At 52.7% G+C, this 24,896-nt stretch overlaps 1 protein-coding gene across 2 annotated transcripts in view; it reads left to right on the forward strand.

The window, feature by feature from the left end:
• The window catches only part of COL15A1 (collagen type XV alpha 1 chain), a 101,399-nt gene that overhangs the window by 34,809 nt on the left and 41,694 nt on the right, over positions 1-24,896 (forward strand). Inside the window, exons 4-14 of one of the 2 annotated variants that reach the window (XM_043891509.1) lie at positions 925-999; positions 2,514-2,594; positions 7,413-7,560; positions 11,108-11,217; positions 14,105-14,257; positions 15,162-15,314; positions 17,271-17,411; positions 17,932-18,072; positions 21,650-21,709; positions 22,872-22,964; positions 24,351-24,476. In XM_043891509.1, coding sequence (XP_043747444.1) covers positions 925-999; positions 2,514-2,594; positions 7,413-7,560; positions 11,108-11,217; positions 14,105-14,257; positions 15,162-15,314; positions 17,271-17,411; positions 17,932-18,072; positions 21,650-21,709; positions 22,872-22,964; positions 24,351-24,476 — 1,281 coding nt within the window. The remainder of the gene's footprint in view (positions 1-924; positions 1,000-2,513; positions 2,595-7,412; positions 7,561-11,107; positions 11,218-14,104; positions 14,258-15,161; positions 15,315-17,270; positions 17,412-17,931; positions 18,073-21,649; positions 21,710-22,871; positions 22,965-24,350; positions 24,477-24,896) is intronic. The other variant, XM_043891510.1, reaches the window with a different exon arrangement.

Consider the following 24,896-nt stretch of genomic DNA (forward strand, 5'->3'; position numbering starts at 1 on the left):
GGGTTGGGAGGATCCCCTAGAGGAGGGAACGGCTACCCAATCCAGTATTCCGGCCTGGAGAATTCCGTGGACTGTATAGTCCATGGGTTCGCAGAGTCGGACAAGACTGAGCAACTTTCACTTTCACTTTGATTCTTACTGATACCTTCCCAATTGATTCAAGACAGGACTGGGCTGGAGTTTGGGTTTATCTGTAATACAGTGGAATATGGATTTTGAGAAGGTGGAATCCAATGAACAGTTCTGAAGCTCTCACTTGGAGATGGGCTTCCCTGCTGGCTCAGATGGTGAAGAATCTGCCCACAATGCAGGAGACCCGAGTTCAATCCCTGGCTCGGGAAGATCCCCTGGAGAAGGGAATGGCAACCCACTCCAGTATTCTTGCCTGGAGAATTCCATGGACAGAGGAGCCTGGCAGGCTACAGTCCATGGGGTCACAAAGAGTTGGACACAGTTGAGCGACCAACACCACCACCACATATGCAGAATGGGCTGTCGGGGGTAGGGAGGGGAGGCAGAGTGGAGGCAGGGAGCCTGGCTGACAGCCACTCTGGGGACAAGTCCTTCCCGCTGGAAGCTTTGAGCCATGGGGCAGAGACTTTCTGGTGGGGGAGGCGCGTACTGTAGGGTTCATTGCTGACAAGTTAGGGACCTGGGGCCCTGTCAGGAGGCTGCTGTTACTCTGCACTTTGAATACTGAGCTCTCCAAGGACCTCTCTGGTTAGTGGGATTCATTTTACGTTGTCCCAGGGAGAGTCCCCCGTGATGAGCGCAGGCCTGGAGATGGCATGGTTTTCTTCTCGTGCCTCGGGCAGCACTTCCCGCTCCTGTCCTTTCACTGGTTCTGCTCCGTATAAAAGCAGCCACGCGTCCCACTGACGCCGGGGCTGTAACATGGCCTCTGACCCCTCTGCTTTCCTCCAGGGCTCCGTGCAGCAGCTCATCATCCACCCTGACCCCAGGACTCCCGAGGAGATGTGTGAAGCTGAAGAATCCTCGGTGAGCCCCCCCACTTCTCCCTGTCACCCCCGCAGTGGGCCCTGAAGCCCCAGCAGCCAGAGAAGGGCCTGGGACCCAGGCAGTTTTTCACCCCAAACGTCATGGAGTCTCTGAAATCCCCTATCCTGGCAAGCGCTGCATCAGGTCCTATTTTGAGCTTTTTGGCTTCGTTATTAGTTTTGAGAACTTCAGCCATGTCTTTGGTGTACGGTGGCGGGTTGGTGGGGGGGAGTTGTGTTTCTTCTAAGGTGTTAGGTTCTTCCATGGCTGTGCCAGTCAATGGTCTGGTTTCCAGACTTCCTGCCAAGAAAGGGTGTCAGGATTCTAAAATAAAAGTTAAAAATTCCAAGACATTCTGAATGTAAATTCTTATAAAAACAAACCTAAATTTAGCTTTTATGCTTGGCAAATGAATCAGTTCCTCAGTTAAAGGGGGTGGTAAGCAGGGAAAAAAAGATGGGTCCTTTTCCGTCTTCCTCCCTCCTCCCCCTCCCTCTAGGACTGACTGAGTACATGCAGGGTGACAGACCTAGGGAGATGCTGGAGGTAAAGAGATGAACTGGGGGTCATCTGCATCCTCACGGTGTTCAGACATACCCAAAAGCAGTGATAGAGCTGAGTGTGATTGGCCCTCAGACCCAAATTCTACAAGTCAGACAGGGCGGGAAGGTGGAAAAGGAAGAATAGGAAGCCGGTCAGGAAGGAGTTGATACCTGATCAGTGACAAGCAAGGGTCAGCCAGATGAAGAAGAAAAGGTACTCCCAGCAGAAGACACCGCACAAAGAAGGAAAGTCATAGGCCAGCAAAGCATGGGGTATTCGTAGACCTTCCGATCCTCTGTCAGCCCCAAAGCTAAGCATAAGCTGCTTTCATTCATTCAGTAAAAAATGCTGCCAGTGTAGTTGGAAAGCCAGCCCCTCAGAGGTAGAACTTGGCCCTGGGAGAATATTTGCTCTCCTCGAGTCCATGATTCCAGCCTGGCATTCCCATGACGCTGAGAGAAGGGAAAACTTGTGTGTGTATATTGCTTAATCTCTATGGTGCTATTAAAATTGAACGAACAGAAACAATCCAAGGGTCCACAAGTAGGTTACAAAATCATGGCACACGGTGTCCTGGCTGCCCTCAGGGGGCTAATTGTGAAGACTAGGTAACAAGGGGAGGATGTTCTTCAAAAGTAATGGTTCCCAGTGAGAAATTCTGGTGACAGTCACCGGAGCGGGAGTGCCTTTCGATCAAGATAGGAGGGCACTTGGGCACAATGTAAGTAGGTTTGTTGGAGAGACTACATTGATTGTATTTTTTGTTTGTTTGTTTGAGCAAGAAAATGTGGAAGGAGACAAAAAGAACAGCTAAATCACATGCTTTCTCCTCCATCCCACTTTCTCTGTACACTTCCATCTACATCTTTCCTTTTACATGCACCCTGTTTCTCCACGGGAGTCTGTTTCCATGACTCCCCAGTTATAAACTTTTCTCCCCCTCTCTGCCCACATGATTTGTCTCCACACAGGCATCTGGAGAGACCAGCGGGCTCCAGGAGACAGATGAAATAGCTGAGATCTTGGAAGCGGTCACCTACACTCAAGCCCCAGTGAGTACTGGGTTCTGTGCGGTGGCATCTTGGTCTGCTTTTAGAGGGCTCGGCATTGTCCAAGAGGACCCAGAGTCTTGGTCTGGAGTCTCTGTCCTCACATCTGTGACTTCGTTCTGCAGCTCACCAAGGGAAGTCAGGAAAATACTGGCCAGTGGGCATTTTGCAAACTCCTCAGTGTAGGGGAACGCCAGTACCCAGCTGCCGCCCTGCGCTGTGACCAGGGGAGGGCTGTCCAAAGGCAAACTCTGCCCCATCACCTCCCAGCGGTGTGAGCTTCGGTGACTTACTCAGCCTCTGTGAGCCTCAGCCTTCCCCCAAACAACAGTCAGAGTGCTATCTTGTGGGGTCCTTGTGAGGTCCGATGAGGCTCTGCAAGGGAGAGGTCTCGGCCCCGTCCCTGGCACATGGGAACTGGCTGCTGTCACACTTGTTCGGGGCTCTGGCTATGAGAGGGAAGTTGGGGTCCTCACTCCTATGAGATGCAGAGCCCTCCCAGGAGCTCCTTTCTGCTCCCGTGGGAAAGGCAGCATCCTCCCAGTGGTGTGGGCCTCCTCCCTCCTGGGAATGTGTCCCGCGGCTGAGACAAGGAAGTGGTTTTGAAAGCACTGAATCAGACTGTGGAGACACCGAGGAGCCTGTTCTAATAAAAACAGCCAGCAGTGTCTGAGTCACTGGACTCGGAAGCCCCAGCCATCTCTGAGCCTGGTCTGGCTCAGACCACGGGCACATCTCTGATGGCAGAAAGTAGGGAGTGGGCAAGAAGTCAGAGGCTGTAAGTCATAGACCTCCAGGGACAGAGGTGTGGGCGGGGCAGAACAGGACCAGAGTTTGTTAGCTGAGAGGGACTTAACGGTCTCCTCTTCCTGTTGAGAGGTGTCCAGAAAGCTGCCCTTGGTACTACGGAACAAACTGAGGTCCAAAGAAGGGAAGAGACTGGGCCCCGGGTGTGCGGCTGAGCTGAGGCTAGGGCCAGGGTTTGGCCGTGACCCTGCGCTGCTGGCCTGGGTGGTGTTGCCGGGGTTCCGCCCCCGCCCCGCAGGACCACAGCCAATCTGGGGGTAGCCGTGATGGAGGAAGCCAGGGGTCCACAGTGCCCGCCTGGGTGGTGACTCGGGGTGTCTGCTGAGCCGAGCTGCATCCCACGGGCCCGTCCTCCCACTGGCGTGTCCGGGACGTCGGGCAGCAGGGCACAGCACCACGGTCCTCCCGGCTCTCTGGTCTGATGCTGCCCCCCAGTGAGCCAGCTCACAGCTCGGAGCGAGGCTGACTCGGGCAGAGAGCCTAACAGCCCAGGTGGCCCTGAGGGACGGACACGATGTGGGGCTTAAGAGCACGGGGCGCCAGGGAGGAGGAGGCGGGTCGGGCACAGCCGTAACCGCATTCGCAGGGCGGTGTTTTCCCGGAGGAGCCACTGAGGCGCGCGGAGTGCAAAGTGTGGCCTGCGGGTGTGCAGCCTGGAGGCGGTAGAGCCGGGCTTCTAGCCTGGTGCGGGCCGCTGGCAGTCACGTCAGCCCCAGACTGGGGACGGCCCCCTCTCCCCCTGCCCTGGAAAACTCCCCTCCCCGGCTCCCCGCCCCAGGACTGGGGAATTTCCCTCTTCAGCTCAGACGTGCCCCTCCCTTCTCTATCTGACTTTTCTCTTGGAATGAATCTCACTTCCCTGTCCTCACCCTTTGCAACCTGCCACCCTCCTAGATACAAGCCATGACCCTCAGACGGAATCATGGACTGCCTGAGCCGTCAGGGACTTGGAAAGCCAGCCTCTCCTTGCCTCCTTCCCCGTTTAGGGCAGAGTCCCTGCTGCCCCATTCATCCTCCTGCTACGTCAGTGTCTGCTGGCACACCTTTCCATTTCTGGAAAGTTCTATCTTTGCTGAGTTAGAATTAATGCCCTCTGGTTCTCAGCCCTGGCTGTGCATCAGAGTCCTGAGTGTGTGTGTATGTATTTATATATAGCGTGTGTATGTATGGGGGGGTGGGCGGAGCTGCGAGACGGTCTTAGAAAAAGCCCCTTGCCTGGGCGCACGCCCAGACATTCAGATGCGTGAATGAGTGGAGTGAGAATTGAGGGTCTGTCTATCACAAAGTTCTGCAGAGGGTTTTTCTCCACATCCAGGCCCTCTCTTCCAGCTGCGCCCGAGGCTCACAGATGCCCAGCACACCCAGCCCTTTCATCCCTTGTCCGTGCCTGGATCCTGCAGTTCCGTTTGCCGGGCGGGCCCTCACCCATCCCATCTCTGCCTGGCCAGTTCCCACGCCTCCAGGGTCCAGTCCGAAGCCCCTCGTTGGAGGCCACGGCCACGCGCCCCTCCTCACGTGTGGGTGTCTGTCCCGTAATCTCGCAGCGAGTAGTGTCTGGGTCTGTGTCTCCCCAGTCGTCCAACAGTTCAAGGACAGACGCCCTTCTTATTAGTTCATTTCCATATCCCAGGGATCAGCCAAGCCATGGAACATAGTAGGGCCTCAAGAGATATGTGTTGAAGGTGGGCCAGCAAATTACCAGATTTTAATTTAAAATTAAAGACTCAACATTCCCATTTTGTCGCAGGCCACACTGGTTCTCCATCTACACTAACCCCTGAAAGCCAGCAGCAGCCTGTGGGAGGCAGGAGCCCTGACCCTGACCACCCGGGGTCAGCTCACCAGCTCTGCCGTGAGCCCAGGCTTCATGGCTGCGTGGGTGGGGTTTGTCTAAAGAGGTTTTTAGCTGACAGGCTGGAGGCAGTGACTCCCTGTCACTCAGCATTTGCCACATGGAGTTACTAAGCTGAGCCCACCCTGCCCTGCCCTACCGGCCTCACCTCAAATCCCACGTCCCTTATGAAGCCACTTGGCTTCCGGCCACCAGCAGCCTTGCTCCAGGGTAGACACGGGCTTTCTTGGCCCCATCAGGGGAGCGTGTGAAGTGGCTTCCCCTGGACCCTTGGCAGGGAGAGGAGAGGAGAGGGTCTGCTTGGGGCAGAGGTCCTTACTGCTCTGCTAGACCGCCATGCAGCTGGGAATGCGGAGTTCTTCCTCGGGGCTCTTCCCAGCCTCTCCTTGGGCGGGAGCGTGCCTGCGTCCTGCTCCCACTCCTGGTTCCTGCCTCACCAGGCTTCTTCAGTGCCTCCTCCTGGCCTCCCGGCCGAAACCTCAGCCCCCCAGGTCCACGCTCTCATTAACACCAGGGTGAACTCCCTAAAGTACACACCTGCCCGATTCCCCCATCCTGATCCCCAAGGGAGGCTGTTTGTTGCTCCTGGGACAAGCCCAGACTTCTCACCTAAGAGCCAGTGCCATCCCTCTGGCTGCCTCCCCCAGCTTCCTCCCCCTGCCCATCCTCCGACCCGCTCCAAGGCTCCAAGCGCTTGTCCCTTCTTCCCTCAGCGCCTTCCTCCGTTCCTGCTTTTCTGAAACAGTTTATTCTTCAAGGCTCCACTTCTCGAAGCCTTCCATCCTTGCTCTCACCTTGGAAACTTTGTAGTGCAGTAAACTGCATCTTTCTTTTTTTACTACAGAAATATTCCATATTCATTATTGAAAAAACAAGTGCAGATGAGCAAAAACATAATTATTACCTTTAATATCAATACCCAGAGAAATCACATCTAGTGATGTGGATGATGGTTACCATTTATGGGCTCATACTCTGGACCTGGCCCTGTACCAAGCACCTCCGTGCATTTTATACCTTTTCGGTAGTTATTATTGGCCCCATTTTATAGGGGAGGAAGCTGAGGCTCAGTGAGGTTATATGACTTACTCAACATAACATAGCTAATAAGAGGGAAGTTGGGATTTGACCTGAGTTTGATTATGAGAACTGAACCATTAAATCCTAAGTTGCGGGGCCCATAAGAATCTCCCTTGTTCTGATGGACTAGAGACTCATCATTTATATCCTAGGTTCTGACCTTAAGGAAATAACCTTCTGTTATTAGTCACGATAGGTAAGTGATGGTTGTGGTAAGAAATTTACCCTGAAACCTTAATGTCTTAGTTATGTCCTGTTCATACCACAGATCCAACACTGGTCAGCGAATCCTTCTGTTCACCCCAGTCCCTTGAGCTCAGAAAATGATGAGACTGTTTGACCACCGATGAGCCCTGGGTCACAGGAACTGCTATTTGATTCTAGGTCTGGGGATGACCTTTGCTACCCTTTATCAGGATTTCTACCTAGGTCTCTGAACCAACTGCTGGTGGTTTTGTTTGTTGTTTTCTAGTTGGCAAAGGTGGTTAAGATATAGGTTGGCTTTGGAAAAGCTGCATAGAAACTGAAGTTTCCTAGGAAGGAAACCATACGTGTGTGTTTTATTTTCATAGGCCTGCATGATTAGTATACATCTGGGGTTGGATTTATCCAGCTTTCACTGAACACAGCCCTCCTCCCCATTGCTCCCTCTCTTCCTTCCTTCTTCCCACCCTCCTTCCCTCCCTTCCTCCCTCTTTCCCTTTTTTCTTCCTTCCTTCCGTCCTTCCCCCCTCCCTCCCTCCCTCCCTGTGTCTCCTCCCTCTAACACATCTTCACTGAGCACCTTCTCCGTGCTGGCCTGGGCTGCAGGGGTCACAGGCATGCAACCTCTTCTCCAAGAGCTTCATCTGAGAGTCGCAGAGTCTCGCTGTAAACTGAACAAAATTTAATTACCTCCACATGCACATGTTTCAGGGGCTGGGGGAGATCCGTGATGACCCAGGTACACAATAGGCAGGATAAGGCTTCCTGGATTTGCTCAGCTTTTGTGGAGATACTGTTTTCTCCAGTGATATTCATCGCCATCTTTTCTGCTCTCATGCCAAGTAAATCCTTCTGGGTCTCATTTTTCCCCCCTGCAGCCTAAAGAAGCAAAAGTTGAACCCATACACACACCTCCAACTCCATCCCCTGCCTCTGAGGATGCAGAGCTTTCCGGTGAGCCTGTACCTGGAGGGACCACGGAAGCCAGCGACTTGACTGCTGCCCCGCACAGCAGCTCTGAGCAAGGCGAGTCCCCGGAGCGCCTTCACGCTCAGTGGGATATGTTGAGTGACGACTGGGTGATGTGTTTATGTACAGATGATGTATGTGTGGAGCATCTCACTTCACTTTCCCCTCAGCCTTGAGTAAGGGGCGGCAGTCATCCTCATCTTACAAATAAGATGGAGAAGTCAAGTCATGGAGAAGTGATATCACCCCGCTGAGACTGTACAGCTCATAAATGGCAGAGCTGGCATTTAATCTTGATGCCAAGAACTTTTAACCCCCAGACTCCACCCCTCTAGGAGGGCCTGGGGTGTGAAAAGCTTGTGATCATTGTAACTGTTTACTCAATACCTACTGTGTGCCAAGTGTTATATACTTCCTCTCCAATCCCCACAACACATCTCCTAGTTGGTAGTATTAGCCAGGATTTTACAGATGGAAAAACCGATGCTTGGAAAGGTGAGCAACGTGTCCACAGTCACACAGCTAGTGAGTGGTAGAACTGAGCCAGCACTCAGGCCTGACTCCAGAATCCCCACTCTTCCCAGCCTTAGCCACAAACTCACCAACTCTCAGAGGATCAGGCCATGTAAACTCCTGTTGGCACTTGTCAGAAACTAACTGATGGCCAGAGAATGGCAGACACCCAGGAGGTTATCAGCAGGCCCTGGCCTCCCGGTTCCCCACCCAAGGCTCTCAGCATGGATCAGCCATACAGAGGAGCCCCGGCAGAAGGCCACGGTCTGACAGATCCCCCAGGCAGCAGTTGGACATGTGCCCACAGCCTGAGATCAACCTGTGTTTTCTGCCCTTTATCAGAGGGGTAGCTATTCAAATTGAAGTAAGTTATAGCTAACACCAGAGCACCGAGATTTAGGTATAAGACACCCCACATTCACACGTGCAGCCCTGGAACTGGTGACACAGAAGAGTTAATTACCCAGGGACATGGTCGTGGTGAGCTCTGTAGGAAAAGCAGCTTTCAAAACTATATGTGTGCTATGACCCTAAATATGAATATATGTTGCTGCTGCTAAGTCACTTCAGTCGTGTCCGACTCTGTGCGACCCCATAGAAGGCAGCCCACCAGGCTCCCCGTCCCTGGGATTCTCCAGGCAAGAACACTGGAGTGAGTTGCCATTTCCTTCACCAATGCATGAAAGTGAAAAGTGAAAGTGAAGTTGCTCAGTCGTGCCTGACCCTCAGCGACCCCATGGACCCCAGCTTTCCAGGCTCCTCCGTCTATGGGATTCTCCAGGCAAGAGTACTGGAGTGGGGTGCCATTGCCTTCGCCGTTGAATATATGTTACTTATATCTATTTATATATTGCCACGTAGAGCTGTGTGTGTGTGTTTGTATGTGTGTGTGTGTGTTAGAATGATATAGAACAAAATGTTGTGAGTAGTTATCTCTGGGTGGCATGATTATAGGTGGTTTTCATTTTCTTTTTTCTTCCGTATTTTATAAGTCTAAAAAGATGACTTAGATGGTGAAGAATCTGCCTGCAATGCAGGAGACCCAGGTTCGACCCCTGAGTCAGGAAGATCCCCTGGAGAAGGAAATGGCTAACGACTCCAGTATTCTTGCCTGGAGAATCCGCTGGACAGAAGAGCTGGTGGGCTGTAGTCCATGGGGTTGCAAAGAGCCAGACAAGCCTGACACTTTTACTGTCATCAGTAAATGAATGTTATTTTAGCAAGTAAACTTGGGAAGTCTGTTCATGAGAGAAGGTATACAGGACTGAATAAAAAAATTGTGTAATAATTTAATAATGTCACAATACCAGCAAGGAGTCAGGGCGTAGCTGTGGAAAGACTGCGGGCTGAGAGAAGACCCTTGGACCGAAGCCCTGCTCAGCCACCTATTTGCTGTCTGGGAAGGCTGCTCAACGTTTACAAGCTTTGGATTCCTCCTCAGTCCTCCGGGAGCATTCACAAGCCCTGCCTCCCGGGTGGATGAGAGGGTTGAGTGTTGCCGCTGCGGGTATGGAGGTGGTTTGTGAGCTGCGCCTGCTGCTCCCCGGGGGGTGATTAGGATTGCAGAGAGAGGAGCAAGGAGCGGGCAGAGACTGCGGGGTCGGGGGCGAGGCCTCTGCTGGAAGTGAGTGCGTAGGAGGGGGGCCCGGTCTGAGCGCAGCTCGCCTGTTCCCAGCGTCTGCCAGATTCCTCCTGTGGCGGACAGACGCCGGGCGGAGACAGCAGAGCTGGCTAGAGATCTCTAGAGGAAGGAGCTGGACCCCGAGCCCCAACCCTGGAAAGCCTCCCAAGGCTTGTATTCCAAGGGTCGCTGACACCATCCCGGCACAGGGCCTGGGAGCCACCCGCAGCCTCACTCTTCAAGGGGTGGGGAAGCAGAGGCCTGGGGTCCCCCGGCTGCTTGCGCGGCGCCCCCTGGTGGCCAGAGTGGGCAGAATGCGAGAGTGAGTGGCGAGGGGCTGGTGACTCCGGGACGTTCAGTTTTTTAAAGTGCACATGGGCACAGCTTCCTTGAATATTCAGCACCTCCCTTCGACCCCGTCCTTACCGCGGGGTGTGGCTGAGCACAGCGTGTGTGTAAATGGCTGGCTCGGGGCCCCTCCCAGCCTCTTGTGTGGGACCTTGTTCTTCCTCTGCAAAATGGGACTAATAATCATAGGGTGCTAATATGCAGATCCCACGCCATGGGGTGGCAGTGGGGAGACTGAAGACGTGCGACTCCTACCTCGGCTCTGCCCACCGACTGTGCGGTGGTGGGAGGCCCTTGCCAGCCGGAGGATTCCGGGAGGGAGTGCAAGCCCCGAGTTAGCCTGGGACCGAGCCCATAACAGGAAGGCAGTCGTGTTCGTTTAATGTCTTTTTCTTTGCTTTCGGATTCCATTTGTTTCTTAAACTGCAAAAGAAATATGTGCTTGCGGTAACAGTTCAATCAATGCAGAGTCGTACGAACCAAAAAAGTGGTAGTTTCCTCTCCTGTCCTCTGGAGGAAACCAATATTAAGTACTGTGGTTTAGCCTAGTGTGTGTGGTTTATCTGCACACACACGTATATGTATGTATCTATATATGTTATATGTTATGTATAATAATATATTAATTATATATTGGTGATAATATATCTAAAGATAATGAAGCATGTATTCTCATACAAATACTTTTTTCCTTTTACAAATACAGAACCACACTGACAATGAACATTTACCCATTGCTAACTGTGTGTCAGGCACTGTCCTCAATGCTGTGCTTGCGTTAGTTTAATTAACCTTTGTAACACATAATCTTCAAAATGACCCGATGAGATAGGAATTACAATCCCTTCTTTATAGGCAAGCAACCTAAGCCACAAGTTAAATGACTTGCCACAGGCCACATTCCTAGTAGACGGCCAGAGCTGGGTTCTGACCCTACAGCTGATGCTGGAGCCTGTGATTGAAACCACCTTGCAACACTGCCTTTCAGAGTCTTTCTGCAACACTTTTTCCCTCTTAATTCCTGTGTTACGAACATCTTTTCAAGTCATAGATGAAAAGAAACCTCATTCTTTTTCACTTGCAAAGTGCAGTTATTCATTGAAAACTGCCTGTTTCCTGTAGGGTCTGGTGAGATCCTGAATGGCACAGTGGAGACAGTTGAGACTGTGGAAGGTTCCCCGGCTACAGACACTGGCTCAGGGGATGGGGCCTTCCTGCATGTCACTGAAGAGGTGAGTGAATGGTAAATTTCATGTAAGTCAGTAGTACATTTGCTTGCTTCTTTCAGACTTGATGGCGACTTGTCTTGGGCACTGCAGAAGGCTGCAAGAGTTTTAGATGAGCACCATGGAGACTGCCTCCCTCTTTCTGGTACAGAGGAGGTGGGAGTCCCAGGGCCCAAGATGCTCCCCAAGGATGTGCCAGGACAGGGGAGGAGACACAGCTCAGGCTGGTCCTCAGACCTCCCCAGAGGTGAACACTGGGTTCTCAACACAGAACCTGACTCCCTCATATTGTGAAGATGCACAGCCTCTTCCACCCTTTGAGCCCCTTCAGGATAGAATCAGATTTGTTGCAGGTGTGTCTGCTGTATTGTTTGGAAATTGGCTTTTACACGTGCAAAGCCAGTTGTTTAAAATACTGGACATGAGAGGGTGCCAGATTAAAACATGTTTCTCACCTCTGTTAGTTGCTCAGTCGTGTCCGTCTCTGAGACCCCATGGACTGTAGCCTGCCAGGCTCCTCTGTTCTTGGAATTCTCCAGGCAAGAATACTGGAGTGGGTTGCCATTTCCTTCTCCAACTCAGAACCTTCTCACCTCTGGCCTTTGCTAAGAAGTGTGTGTCAGCTCATTCCTTCCCCTCTCCTGGGACGAAAATTCAAGATGCTTCTCTCCCAGTCACTGTCTGGTAAACAGCCTATTTTCACAGGTATTTCCAAAATCCAGTCCAGCGAAATATCAAAAATCTAATAAAAATACAGATACAACCAGGAGCCAGGCAGGGAAGGAAGCACGGGAACTTCCTGTCTATTTTCTTACTTCTTTCTCCTCTCTCTCATCACCACCCACCCCCCAGCAGCTGTTTTCAGCATCTGCAGAGCCTGGCCCATCTGGAGAAAACGGCAGTTTTATGTGGCTGGTCAAGGCTATGATCTGGGCCTTTTGTGGGGAAGCTGCCTTATTGTTGGAATATTCTCTCATGGGGGCTTTTGTGATTCCCCAGAGGTCCTCCTGCAAGGGATCTAGGACCCCAGTCCATTTTTGACCTTTTAACTTCCTCCTGGGCTTCCACCCTCCGGTCACCCTGAACCTCTAGGGGGCCCTGTGGGTTGAGTTCATCTCAGGATGGCTTTAATGGCTCTTTTTGGAGTGGTGGGTATCATTCTATCTCCAGGAAAGCAACAGCAGGACAGTTCTCTCTCTGTCTCTCTCTCTTCACTCTGCATCTAGATGGCTCCCTGCTTTTGCCTTTGGTATTTCCCCGAAGGAACCAAACACCAGTCCCTCTGTCTCCCAAAGTCCAAAGACTGTGTATTTTGTGAAACAAGTGGTGGAGGGTGGGGGGAGCCACAGCACACAGAAAGTTGTCTCCAGAGGAAGCTTTTTTGAATAATTTTTTAAAATGTATTTATTTATTTTTGGCTGTGCTGGATATTTGTTGCTTTCACTAGTCATGATGAGCCAGTGTTTCCTCATTGCAGTGCGTTGGCTTCTCACTGTGGCGGCTTCCCTTTTTGTCGAGCACAGTCTCTAGGGCAAGTGGGCTTCAGGAGTTGAATTCCCAGGCTCTAGAGCGCAGGCTGAGCCGTCGTGGTGCACAGGCTTAGCTGCCCAGCAGCACGTGGAATCTTCTTGGACCAGGGATCAAACCTGCGTCCTCCGTTGGCAGGCTGATTCCCGTCCACTACCACTAGGAAATTGCCGAAAGGAATTCTTACTCTCTAATTGCTTAGCCCCTAAATGAATTCTTTCCCTTTTCTTACATAGCCCGGCCAATAGGATAGGATAGAGCTGATTCCGTTTCCTTTCATTGTCTCTATGCATGTCCCACATAAGTAGTCTGGCTCTTTTTTTTTTAGAGTTTAACAGAGGTTATCTGAAGCCTGTTGAATTATACTTGCCCTTTGGAACTTTAGCTGACACTGAGTCAGAATAAAATCTCATTTTAACAACTTATTGACCAGAGATGTATTAATGCGTCTTTTGCTACTCAAACATTATTGACTGGAGTGTTTCAATATTCATTTATATAACAAATCGCCAACCAAAGGCTTTAGTTTCTGCAAAAATCCCCTGGTCAATAATATGTTAAAATCCTATAACATCATCTTTTCTGTTTTTTTTTTTTTGGGACAATAATTCTATAAGGATTGAATGTTATATGGGAAAAGAGTTCTGTAGCCCAGTGAGTTTGGGAAATGGTCCTCTCTGTATTCTGGTTATAGGCTCTAAGTCCTTCAGGAAAGAAATCTAACTGATCAGCTTAGTGTTTTTAGTATCAAAAGAACTATTTTCTGCAATGAAACAGCAAAACCCCACCCCAGATTTTTTTTCAAAAACCAAACCTTTGTGAAACCGAGATAAAGCACAGTTGGTTTGGTGACACCAGCAGCCAAAGCCGCTCTTTCTCATCATATCCTGCATCTGCTGTGTAACCTTCAGAGAATCTGCCTGTGAATTTTCTAAGGAAACGGAGTCACAGGGAAAGGGAGTGGTGTCCAGTCTTGAGAAGGCTGAGGAGGACAGGGTTTCTGCCTACATATCTCTGGAGCACTGTCGTGGGGGAGGACACTCACCCTTTTCCTGTGCTCCGGATGGGCTCACAGGAGCGGTCACGGGGAGGCAGACGGGGCTAGACTGAAGTGTCCAGTCCTCGGGCAGATGTCTCAGGAGGCAGCGATCTCCCAGCCACTGGTGTGGCAAACAGATGCTTGGAATCAGACGGAAGGCACAGAGGCCTTGCAGTCTCTCCCGCCACAGGGATTCTGGGGCTTTTGTGGAGCTGGGGCAACGTCATAGATAGGAAAGTACTTTGAGGAAAGAAGCTACAGAGATGCAAATTGCCAGCCACAGCCATCTTGATCAGGGCCGGTCCCTAGTGATGTCTTTGTTCCCAGGGTCCATACACAGAAGATTTGGCAGCCACAGCAGCAGCAGGGGAGGCCAAGGTGCCCGTCAGCACTGCTGGGGAAGCAGAGGCCAGCGGTGTGCCCACCGGGGAACTGACCCTCTCCATGTCCATCGAGGACCCCGGGGAGGACGTCACTCTCGTAAGCAGCTCAGCGTGCATGCTCTACTTCACTTGTTTCTGGAGTTCGGTGGCATCTCGAGTGGGAGCAGTCACTGGTCTTCCTCACCTGCTTGCAAAGTACAGGGTGGCAGCCTTGTGGGGCCAAGTCCAAGTAGACTCGGATCTGGAGGCCCGGGCCTCCGTTGACTGATTCAGCAGCTGTTTGTGGAGTAGTGTGCTATCCTGGGCCCCAGGTGAAAAGGACAGACCCAGCCCCGGGGGACCGCGAGGGATGAGGTGAGATAGGAGGAGCACAGGGGAGCCCCCAAAAGGGGGCCCAGAACCCAGAGCTGGGGGTCCAGGAGGCCTTTCTGGGTTAGGGGTGCTGAAGGGGAGACCAGGGGGATGCTTAGAAGTAGCCTCATGATGGGAGTGAGACAGGTGTTCCAGGAGGCAGGCCAGTAGGAGCAGAAGCCGGAGGCATCAAGATGAACACGAAAGACCTACAGAAGTGCAGCGTGCCTGCGGCCAGGCGCACGCAGTGGGGAGGGAAACGGCTGGACAGGCCTCCGAGACCACAGACGCTGGGAACGCTCAGCGGAAGTGGGGAGTCCCTGAAGGGTATTTCGGAGGAAGTGACATAGTCACAGCAGGATCTTAGATCCCTTGACTCCTGAGCAGGGAAAGAAGGAAGTAAGCAAGCCGGGAGGTGGGCAGGTGGGTTTGGGGGCTACGTCTGGGTCTGCACCAGGGGTGTTGCCTTGCTGCAGGAGAGGTCAGTGATGCCAACTCCTGCCGAGAATCCCAGTGAGTAAAGGCCTGGAGAACATCCGTCGGATCTGTCACAGGGACGGTTGGTGGCCTCAGGGAGGGCAGTTTCCGTTCCCTCCAGCCATAGCGCAGCAGGTCAGTGACGATGGCCCTGCTGATGTCTTGCTACTCAGGGTCCAGAAAACGAAGAAGGCTCGGCAGCAGCAGCAGCCGGGGAGGCCGAGGAGCCCGTCAGCATTGCCAGGGGAGCAGAAGCCGGCAGCGTGCCCACCGGGGGACTCACCCTCCCTGTGCCCACCCAGGACCCTGGAGAAGCGGTCACTCTGGTAAAGAGTGTAACGTGCTGGAAGGCTGCAGGTCACAGCTGGGAGCAGATCCCAGCCTTCTGAGTGGGCTGGTCTCCATTCTGTCCAGCAAATCCAGAAGAACCTGAATGGGGAGGGGGCACCTCTCTGACAAACACTCCCTCAGAGGTGGGGTCTGCCGGTGCCCGTGGGTGTGCTGGGCCCCGGCGGCCCGGGGACAGCGCAGGGCTGATGCAGGCCTCGGGCGCGGGAGTGGAGGCATGCTGGGTGTGAGTGGGGGCGGTGATGGCAGCCACAGCCATGCCCACTTCTGGGCGAAGCACAGGTGGTGAGAGCGCAGTGGGGGGTCCAGGTTCAAGCAGGCCCTGGCAGGGTCCAGTGGCCTGGCCAGGCCTTTTCAACCCTCCTCTCAGGCATCATGGAGAGGCCGCTCCCGTCTCCTGAAGGCAGGATGCAAGGATCCGAGGACACGGCCAGTCTGTCCAGTGACACTCTCATAATGCCTATCCTGCACGTCCTTCAGACGCCACAGATTCAAACCTAGGCTCCTTATTTCCACCCCTGGGTTCCCGTCTCAGATGACGGAGTCCTCATCCACCAGCTGCCAAATCCAGAATTCTCTTCCGTACTTCCCACGTTCTGTCACACTGCGTCAAGTCTTGATTTTTCTGCCTCACCGTGTCACACTTCTGTCTCTCTACCTTTCTCCAGCGCCAGGCCCCTGGATCGAGCCACCGCATCCCCAGCCCAGACGATGGCTAAGGCCTCTCCTGGCCTCTCCACCCTCTCTCCCAGCTCCTCCTGGTGGGGGCAGCTGTCTGTGGGAGACTTCCCGCCGCCCTCCTTGCAGCCCCTGCTCCCCCACCTGGCCGCCGCGGCCGGCAGGGTTCAGCCTCACCAGCCCCGGGGCCGCGTCTTGGGCCACTGTCCCGCTCTGGGTGCTCCAGCCTCACTGGCCTTCTTTCACTGGAACGTGCCTCACTCCTGCTTGCCTTAGAATCCTCCCACCCCCTCTCCTGTCTGCCTGGACCTTTTCCTCCTCCGCCTTCCCTCCTTTAATTCCTGCTTATCCTTAGAGTTCAGCTCAAACATCACTTTATTAGGAAGGTGCTTCCCAGGCTGTGACGTCTGCCTGTCAGACACGTTCACAGCAGCCCCGAATGTCTCCTTGGGAAGCCTCATCACAATCGTAATTAAGAGTAGACTTGGTAAATTGCTCATTTCTGGCTCTCAGCTGGGCTGTGGGCTCTGTGAGTCTGGGGAGCACACACATCTTGCTCATAGATCTGTCTGCATCCCTAAGGATGCTGGGGACTCAGCAGATGCTTGCTGGGTGTGTGAAAGCAGGGGGTCGTCAGGCCGTCACACACCAACACTGGTCTTTGAGATCCTTCCACACATTTGTTCTCGACCTTTCACCTCTGGTACTGATGTCCAGACAAGGACACTTTACAGTGGGGAGGGTGTGCACGTGCCAGGTGATGGGGCTCCCCAGGCCACTTGGTGGTTACATGGATTATTTTAATTAACTAATCGTCACTACCACCTGCTCTTCCTTTTTCTTCCTCTTCTTCACCTTGCTTCCCTCCCCCCCTTACCTTCCCTTCTTTAAAGGCAAATCCCTTGTCACAGGGTGAGAAAACTGGGGATCAGGTTCCCGTCTTTACTGAAAAGAAACTAAACTAGCAGGGCGGTCTGGAGATAGAAGGGCTTCCTGTGCAGGCGGGGAGTTCCCGCCACTGAAGATGTGCTTCCAGCAGAGATGTCTTGGAGGGGACTCTGGGGCAGGGAGGGGGTGACCTGAGGGGTGCATTCTAAGCCTGGAGTTCTGGGGGGTCTGTGGGCTAAGGCTGGTCCCAGATGAGCTATGGCCATGCTTTTGTCTGATGACCTCAGTCGTTTCCTCCCTGTGGTCACACACCCAGCAACCCAGGGTATGGATGAGGTGGACGATCCCTTGCACCAATTTCCTTTCAGAGTCCAATCAGTGAAGAAGGCTCTACAACAACAGCATCTGTGCCGCTCGGCACTTTTGAGGAAGAAGAGGCCAGCGGGGTCCCCACCGATGACCTGGCTTTCGTCACACCCACAGCGGCCCCCGAGCGAGGGGTCACTTCTGTAGGTGTCTCCTAGCATCCTCTCCAGCTCACAGTGGGGAGGAAGGTCAGGGTCATGAGACAGGAGCAGTTGCTGGCCTTCCCGGAGCCAAATGCACAGGCGACTTCGTTAGGGCGTGGATTTAGGTGGGCACCAACAGGGGGAGGCAGGATGTAACTGAGGAGCATGGCAGAGGGGGTCAGGGGAGCAGGCTTGGTCCTGACCCTCCTACGCCCAGCTTTGTCCGAGGAGAACTTTCTCAGAGCGTGGTCCAAAGTTAGTTAGACCGCGTTGCTGGGGTGGGGGGAGGCAGTGAGCACTGCTGGGGAGGAGGGCTTAGAGGAGATGCACGTTTCAGAAGAGGGTCATGAGCCTGTGCTTCAGCGAGTGTGTCGGGGGTAATGACAGTTGTAAGTAGGCAAGTGCTCTGAAACTGGGCTAGCACCCCTCAAAGGACCATCGACAAAACGCCCCAGCAGCGGTGGGCACACGGCCTTGTGGGTGAGGCGACACGAGTCCTCACGTTGCTTTGGCTTCTCAGGGTCCTGGTGACGAAGACATCGCAGCAGCCACGACAGAGGAGCCCCTTACAGCGGCTGCGGCAGACGCGCTGGGCAGCGGCCCCCCTGAGGGGCCCCCGCTCCCCTCACCCTCGGTAGCCGCTGAAGGAGGGGCCCCTCCGGTAAGTGAGGATTTCACTTCACGTAGAGGTGTGAAGATTTGACTTGGCCGGTCTGACAGAGGACGGAGAGAAAGGCTAGAGTCGTGGGAAGGGCCTGGGTTTTCATCTTGGTTTGCAACATGCAGAACTGGGGCTTTTGAGCAAACACACCTTAGTTTGTAGAGATAAAGCAAGAGGAAAGAACCTCGGGCAGCTGGCTTTGTGTCCCAAGTTGCCCACATCTTTAATTGAAGTGAGTCTAACAGGCAGACCTGCCGAAAGGTACAAAGGCCCATTTAAAATGTCATGAGATTCCCATTCTGAAGGTGAGAAAGCTTATAAGATGTGGCAGAGACTGCAAAGGAAATAGAAGCATCAAAGGTGTGTGTGTGTTGGGTGGGGAGAGGGTCGCATTACCTTCAGCGCCTTGTAACACAAGTTCCTGTAATTCTGGGTCACAACTATATGACCTCAGGCAAATCCTTTTCTTTGGGCCTCAGTTTCCTCATCCGTAAAAGAGGGAGGCTGTGATGTCAGGTCAGAAATGCAGGTCAGCGAATGTTTGGAAAGTTCTGTGCGCAGGTGTGAGGTTGTCACTACTTAAGGGCTGTGACTTTGTCTTTTGGAAGTGGGAAACCCAGAGCCAGTCCTCAGCATGGGCTTGTGTGAACTGGGGAATTAAATTGCCCTTTAAGTGTCAATATTTTTAAAGGAAAGTATTCCATTGGTGACCAGCGTGGGCTTGCCGGCTTCGCGAGTAGCACTTGGTCACACATGCTTTCAGAGCCTTGAGTCAACCTCCAGGCACGGGTCCCTCAGCCGCAGTGCTCCAGGGCTGACCCGGGACTGGAGGGCCTATGGGCTGGTGCATCCGAGAGCCAGCTGCAGGTCCCAAGCGCCCACTGCACAGCATCTGGTGCTTATCAAGCTCTGCGGTGTCGCTTTATTTTTCGTTCATTCACTTGTTGATGTTCTCATGACTCAATGCACAGCAACTCAGGGCCTCAGTCTATACACTGTGAAACTGAGATGAATATGACCTCGTTCCTATCCCCAGGGAACTCACAGTGAAGGGGCAAGAAATAAGCCTTTTGCATGGACATTGATTAAGCACTCTGGGTTCCAGGTTGATCTGATTCTCCTTGCACTCTCTGGTGCAAGGAGCGTCATCTCTTTCCCAGGCAAGGGGAGCGACACTTAGGTAGAGGGACCTGCCTGCTCTGGCATGCCCCTAAGACCAGGGCCAGGATTTGAGCCCGGGCACGCTGGCCTGCAAAGCTCATGCCCTGGAGCATCCCCGAGAGTGTGGTGTAGTGAGGAGGCCCGAGGCTGGGAGCCGGGAGGCTGAGGTTCTGACTTGTGGTGAGTCTTGGTGTTGCTTTCTGTAAAAGGAGGAGGTGAGCAAGAGCTCTGGTTTTTAAACGTTTCTGCATCTTGGAGACACCTGGGATGCTGAGGTTGCTGCAGGCGTCTGAGTCCACGCCAGTGGAGGAGCTCCTGGTGCCAGGGTTCACGCTCCCAGGAGACTCGACTAGACAATGAACGTGGAACCCACCGGGCTGGCTGTGATGCCTGTGGCCCCCAGCTCCTGTGCTGTGAATCCCTAAGTGAAGTCCCCCTGCTCCTCTGCTCCTCACCCCAAGGAACACACGAAACCCCAAGACTGCATCTCCCCACAGAGATGCCACATCAGGGGCAGCTATGCTGGCTGGCCATGCGCCCTCACACAGAGCCAGTTCTCCTTCTTCTTTTTGTAAAACTTCTTAATTATGGCAACTCTAAAAAGTCCCGAAAGGACTTACAATAGTATAATAAACCCCCTCATATACATCAGTCAGCAGCATTATGTATCTTCCTTTTATCTGTTCCACCTCCCACAGCTATCTTTTTGGAATGGAGGGAAGGAGAAGGCTGGAGTGTTTTAAAGCAAATCCCAAGCATCATATCATTTAACTCAAAAACACATTAATATGTATTGTTAAAAGGTTGACCTGGGACGTTTTTCCCCTTTGCCACGGTATCACCCATCAGTGGGTGATAATGGATGTCATTATCCATCTGAGCCGACAATGGTTCCTTCACATCATCTAATACCCTGGCCATTTAAAAATGCCTTTTTATGGTTAGTTTGGTTCTGAATCCAAACAGGGCCTACACTGTTTGGTTGATGTGTCTCTTAAGTCTCTTTTAGTCTATGATTGTCTCCCACCTACTTTGTTCTTTTTGCCGTTGATTTGTTGGGAACCCTGGTTCAGTTGTCCTTAGAGCCTTTATATTTTGTGCTTTGAGAAGCTGGTGTTTGGAGGACCTGGTGAGACCACGATGCTGGAGGCAGTGTCAGTGGCTGACTGCTTCTGAGAAGTTCTGGGTCAACACATATAAGCACCATCAATTGCGTTTTGTTGACCCAGGCACTTCTGTTCTAGGAATCAATGCTAAAACAAGTAGTCTTATATTAAAAAAGCTTTCTGTACATGGATGTTAATCTCGGTATTGCCCCTAATGGAAAAAGAAAACTGGATACAGTTTAGCCAACAATAGGGGAGTTAACTGAATTCAAGGATGTTCAAATAATGGGACGTTATGCAGCTATTAAAATTAAACTTACTAGGAGTATTTAAGAACAGAGGAAAATACTTACTGTATAATGCTAAGTGAAAAAAGCCAGTTATGAAATTCAGTATACTGTGTGGTCTTAACTATTTAAAAATAGACACATGCAAAAGCCTGGGAAGGAAATGCCCTTTCTAAATGTCAGCAAGTATGGCCTTCAAGTAGCAGAACGGTGGTGGTTGATAAGTTCTTAATATATGGTGGTATTTCCACCAAGGGTGCTTCTGACTTTTCCAATGAAATTTTTTAAAATTTCTGAGAAGAGAGGTTGGGGCTTCTCTGGTGGCTCAGTGGTAAAGAGTCTGCCTGCCAGCACAGGGGACACGCTATCCGTCCCGGGGTCGGGAAGATCCCCTAGAAGAGGAACCGGCCACCCACTCCAGTATCCTTGCGTGGGAAATCCCCTGGACAGAAGAGCCTTGCGTGTGGTCCTAAAACAGATACGACTTAGTATCTAAGCAACAACAAAAAAGAGGAGAGATGGGGAGGGGGGAGAAAGGAGAAAGGGAGAGACGAGTGTGCAGCATTCCACCCTGCACATAACCTGCGGAGATACATCACCCTGAGTGCCCGTGTCTGGAATCTGTGACGAGCTGAAATAGGTACCCTGATGCCTCAGCAAATGGTTTAAAAGCACAACAAAGACAGTGACAGGAGCACCCACTCTGAAGTATCTTTTGGATGATTTTGAATCTTAGACTCACCCAAGGTAGTGGGTGAGAGGGACACCCAGGCCTGGCCCTGCCACACCCCTCTGTCTGTCTGTTCGTGTGTATAATGGGGACGTAGACCTTCTCCCTGGGCGTGGTGAGAATCAGATGAGCTAATACCTGGAAAATTTTACCTGGCGTGTGGTACATGCTCAACAAATTAGGTTTATAAAGCTCCTGCATAAGCCTCCTCTGAAGATGAGCATCGTTTTTGCAGAGAGACGGGGACAGGAGGAGGGGTGCCCAGTGCTCCACTGACATCTTGTTCTCTTTAGGGTGAAGCTGAGGAGTGGTTTCCTGGCCCCACTGGACCTGCTGGGCCTACTGAACCCACGGTGAGGTTCCTACCCATGCTTGTCGCGTGCGCAAAGTGCTGGGGCCAGGGATGCACGAAACAGCCCCAGAGGATTCTCCTCCAAAGTGCCCTCCAGGCAGAGCTCGGCGCTCACTCCTGGACCAGGACTCTCTCCTGGAGCCCAGGAGTTTTATATTTATAAAGCGCCTTTCTATCCTGTGCCTGGAAAGGCCCCTGGGTCCCTCGCATCCCAAGCGGAACTTGTCACCATGCTCCTAGGCCTGCTGTCCCTGCAGGGTTCCCCCGTTCTGGGAGTGGTACCCCATCTTCCTGATCACCAAGAGAGAAGCCAGGAAATGTCCTCAAGTGCCTCCCCCGCCTCCCTGATCCAGTCAGTCCCCAAGACCCTCAGTCTGGTTGTGCAGCGCCTCCTCACCCCTCGGACAGTGACATCAGCCTCCTCACTGTCTCCCCACCTCCACGTCATCACCTCTCTTCTCCCACCCCCACACACACCACCGCAACCTGCCCAGACTCAGCTCTAACCCCTGTCCCAGATCCTCCTTGATGATTGAAGGAGGCTTTGCCTGGTTCCCAGCCTCAGGAGTTAAGTACCAGAAAGGTGTTTTGGAAGTTTCCTTTTGTTCTTTGGAGGAATTTGATGACATTCAACAAGTAGACACTGAGTGCCTTCTTGGTGCCAGATCTCTTGATGGACCCTGGGCACCCAGAGGTGTCTCAGGACTGGGCCAATTCTGGAGTCCCAGCCCAGCGGGGCCGACAGACACACACAGCTGAGCTTCAAAGCCAGGTGGCCCTACGGCCAAATCCAGACCTCCACAGAGGCTGGTGGGACACAGAGCAGGAGAGGCGAATTCTGTCTGAAAACGGGGTTGGCAGGGCTTCCTGGAGGAGGTGACCACGGAACTGGACCTTGAAGGATGAGTAGGGATTGGAAACGTAGGAAAAGAGAGGATGAGAGGCTGTGAAAGTGTCCTGTGTGTGAGCACCGGCCGTGTGTTGGCTGCACAGCGGAAGGGAGAGGAGGAGGAGGGCAGCGTAGAGGGGACCGGGCGTAAGAGCCAGAAGGGAAGTCCGCAGCAGCCGTCACAGGGGCCCAGAATGCTGGAAAACCTTCAGGGACATGCCTGTCCTTGGAGCGTGATGGTGAAACCAAGCCGGGGAACCTTTTCTCTCTGCAGGTGGGAGCAGAGGCTGAGGGCTCCGGCCTGGGCTGGGGCCTGGATGTCGGCTCTGGCTCTGGTGACCTGGTGCACAGTGAGGAGCTGCTAAGAGTGAGTGTGAAGGGTTCAAAGGCCTGGTGGCGGGTGGCGAGAGGAGGGCAGCCTTCGTGAGGATCCGGGAGGGGGGACACAGGGACTGATAACAGATGAAACCAGCTTGGCCTCTGCAGATGACTGCTGAGGCTGGCGGTGGGCTCCTGGGACTCACTATACTTCCCATCTACATTTACGTATGCTCGGCATTTCCATCTTTGGTTAGTTTTAAGTGAGTCTGACCTTAGTTTATCGTCAGGAGCCCCACTTTACACTTGCCTCCTTCCCCTGGCAGCCTTCTCCAGCAGCTCTTCCACAGCAGGTATGCCCATGACCTTCACCTCTACCACCGGCTCTGCCCCCCACCCCCTTACCCATTACAGAGACCTGCTGGCCTCTTCTCTACATAGCATTTCACACTTTGACTTCCAGACTCTTCTCAAAACCCTCCCTACCCCGGGGCAGCCCCCTCTCTATCTCTCCAGACCACTCTTTCTGCCTCCTTGGCAACTTGCTCCCCCAGCCTCTTGCCCAAGGCCGGGCCCCCACTGGTCCCTCTAGATTTCCCCCTGGGAGCACCTCTCCTCTCAGCTGAATCTCATGCATCTGTCCTCAGAGCCCCAGCCTCGTTCCATCCCTTCCTCTGAGCCCCTGTCAAGAATCCCCATCTAGAGGGCTCTGCTCAGCTGCCTTTCTGCCCACTCATCATCCCAGGGCTGGAAGCCTTCAGGACCTGCTGGATGAGTGGGACAGGACCCACTTAGAACGTCCGAGCTGGTGGCATCAGCAAACCCAGCCCCAGGCTAAAAAGACCAGTACATTGCAGGGGTGTTTTAATAAGGCTTAACACTAGGCCTTAACTCAGACAGTAAAGAATCTGCCTGCAATGCAGGAGACCTAGGTTCGGTTCCTGGGTCAGGAAGATCCCTGGGAGAAGGGAATGGCTACTAACTTCATTATTCTTGCCTGGGAAATCCCATAAATAGAGGAGCCTGGCAAGCTATATAGTCCATGGGGTCACGAAGAATTGGATACAACTGAGTGACTAACCCTTTCACTTTCTAACAATAGGCAGTTTTGGACTAACCGCTCAGGTAATCAGAAAACTAAAGTAGAGCACCTCTGAGAATTCCGGCAAATTGCATCTTTGTTGTATAATACATCTGGGGAGAAAACATTAGATAAGGGCTTAAAAAGACTTGGGTCCAAATCTCAGCTCTTCTCCTAATTAGCTGTGTGTGTGAGCTCTTAAGCAAGTCACGTCATTTCACTGAGCCTCACTCTCCCCACCTTCTAAGGAGCAACACCAGTTTCTACCTTAGGGTTGTTGTCAACAATGGAGTGAATGGAACATATTCATTTGTCCCCTCCTGCGCTGTTTTTTAACCAGGTGTCTTTTTTTAGGGTCCTCCAGGTCCCCCAGGCCCACCTGGCTTACCTGGGATCCCAGGAAAACCAGGAACTGATGTTTTCATGGGACCCCCTGGATCTCCTGGAGAAGATGGACCCACTGGTGAACCTGGTCCCCCGGTGAGCTACTGAAGTCATCGCCCCCTCTCTGGACCCAGCAGCCTTCCTTTAGCCAGGGAGGGGGTACAGGCTGCAGACCCCAGTGCTAAGGCTTATGGCTAGGAGTGAGCAGCTAGCTGGCATTTGTAAACAAAATCCTCCTCGGCCAAGACATTACTAAGACTCCAGATAAGAAGCAACAGCCAAGGAAAATATCATCCTACATGTTGTTTCACTGCTTCATCTTAGTCTGTGTAGGAAATACAGGCTCATGTAAAATCTTGGAATCATAGTCCATCAGTGCTTGGCCTGGGGTGGGAGGCTCCAGAGACCATCTAGTCCAGCCCTGCCCCCGACTCCCCCCCAGAAGAGAAAACTCAGCCCAGAGAGTGAAGGACACGCGTCTGCTAGCGCACAGCCAGCAGTGGCCAGGCTGTGGGC

This window comes from Cervus elaphus, chromosome 29 (genome assembly GCF_910594005.1).
Source record: "Cervus elaphus chromosome 29, mCerEla1.1, whole genome shotgun sequence".
In the NCBI taxonomy this organism is placed as follows: domain Eukaryota; kingdom Metazoa; phylum Chordata; class Mammalia; order Artiodactyla; family Cervidae; genus Cervus; species Cervus elaphus.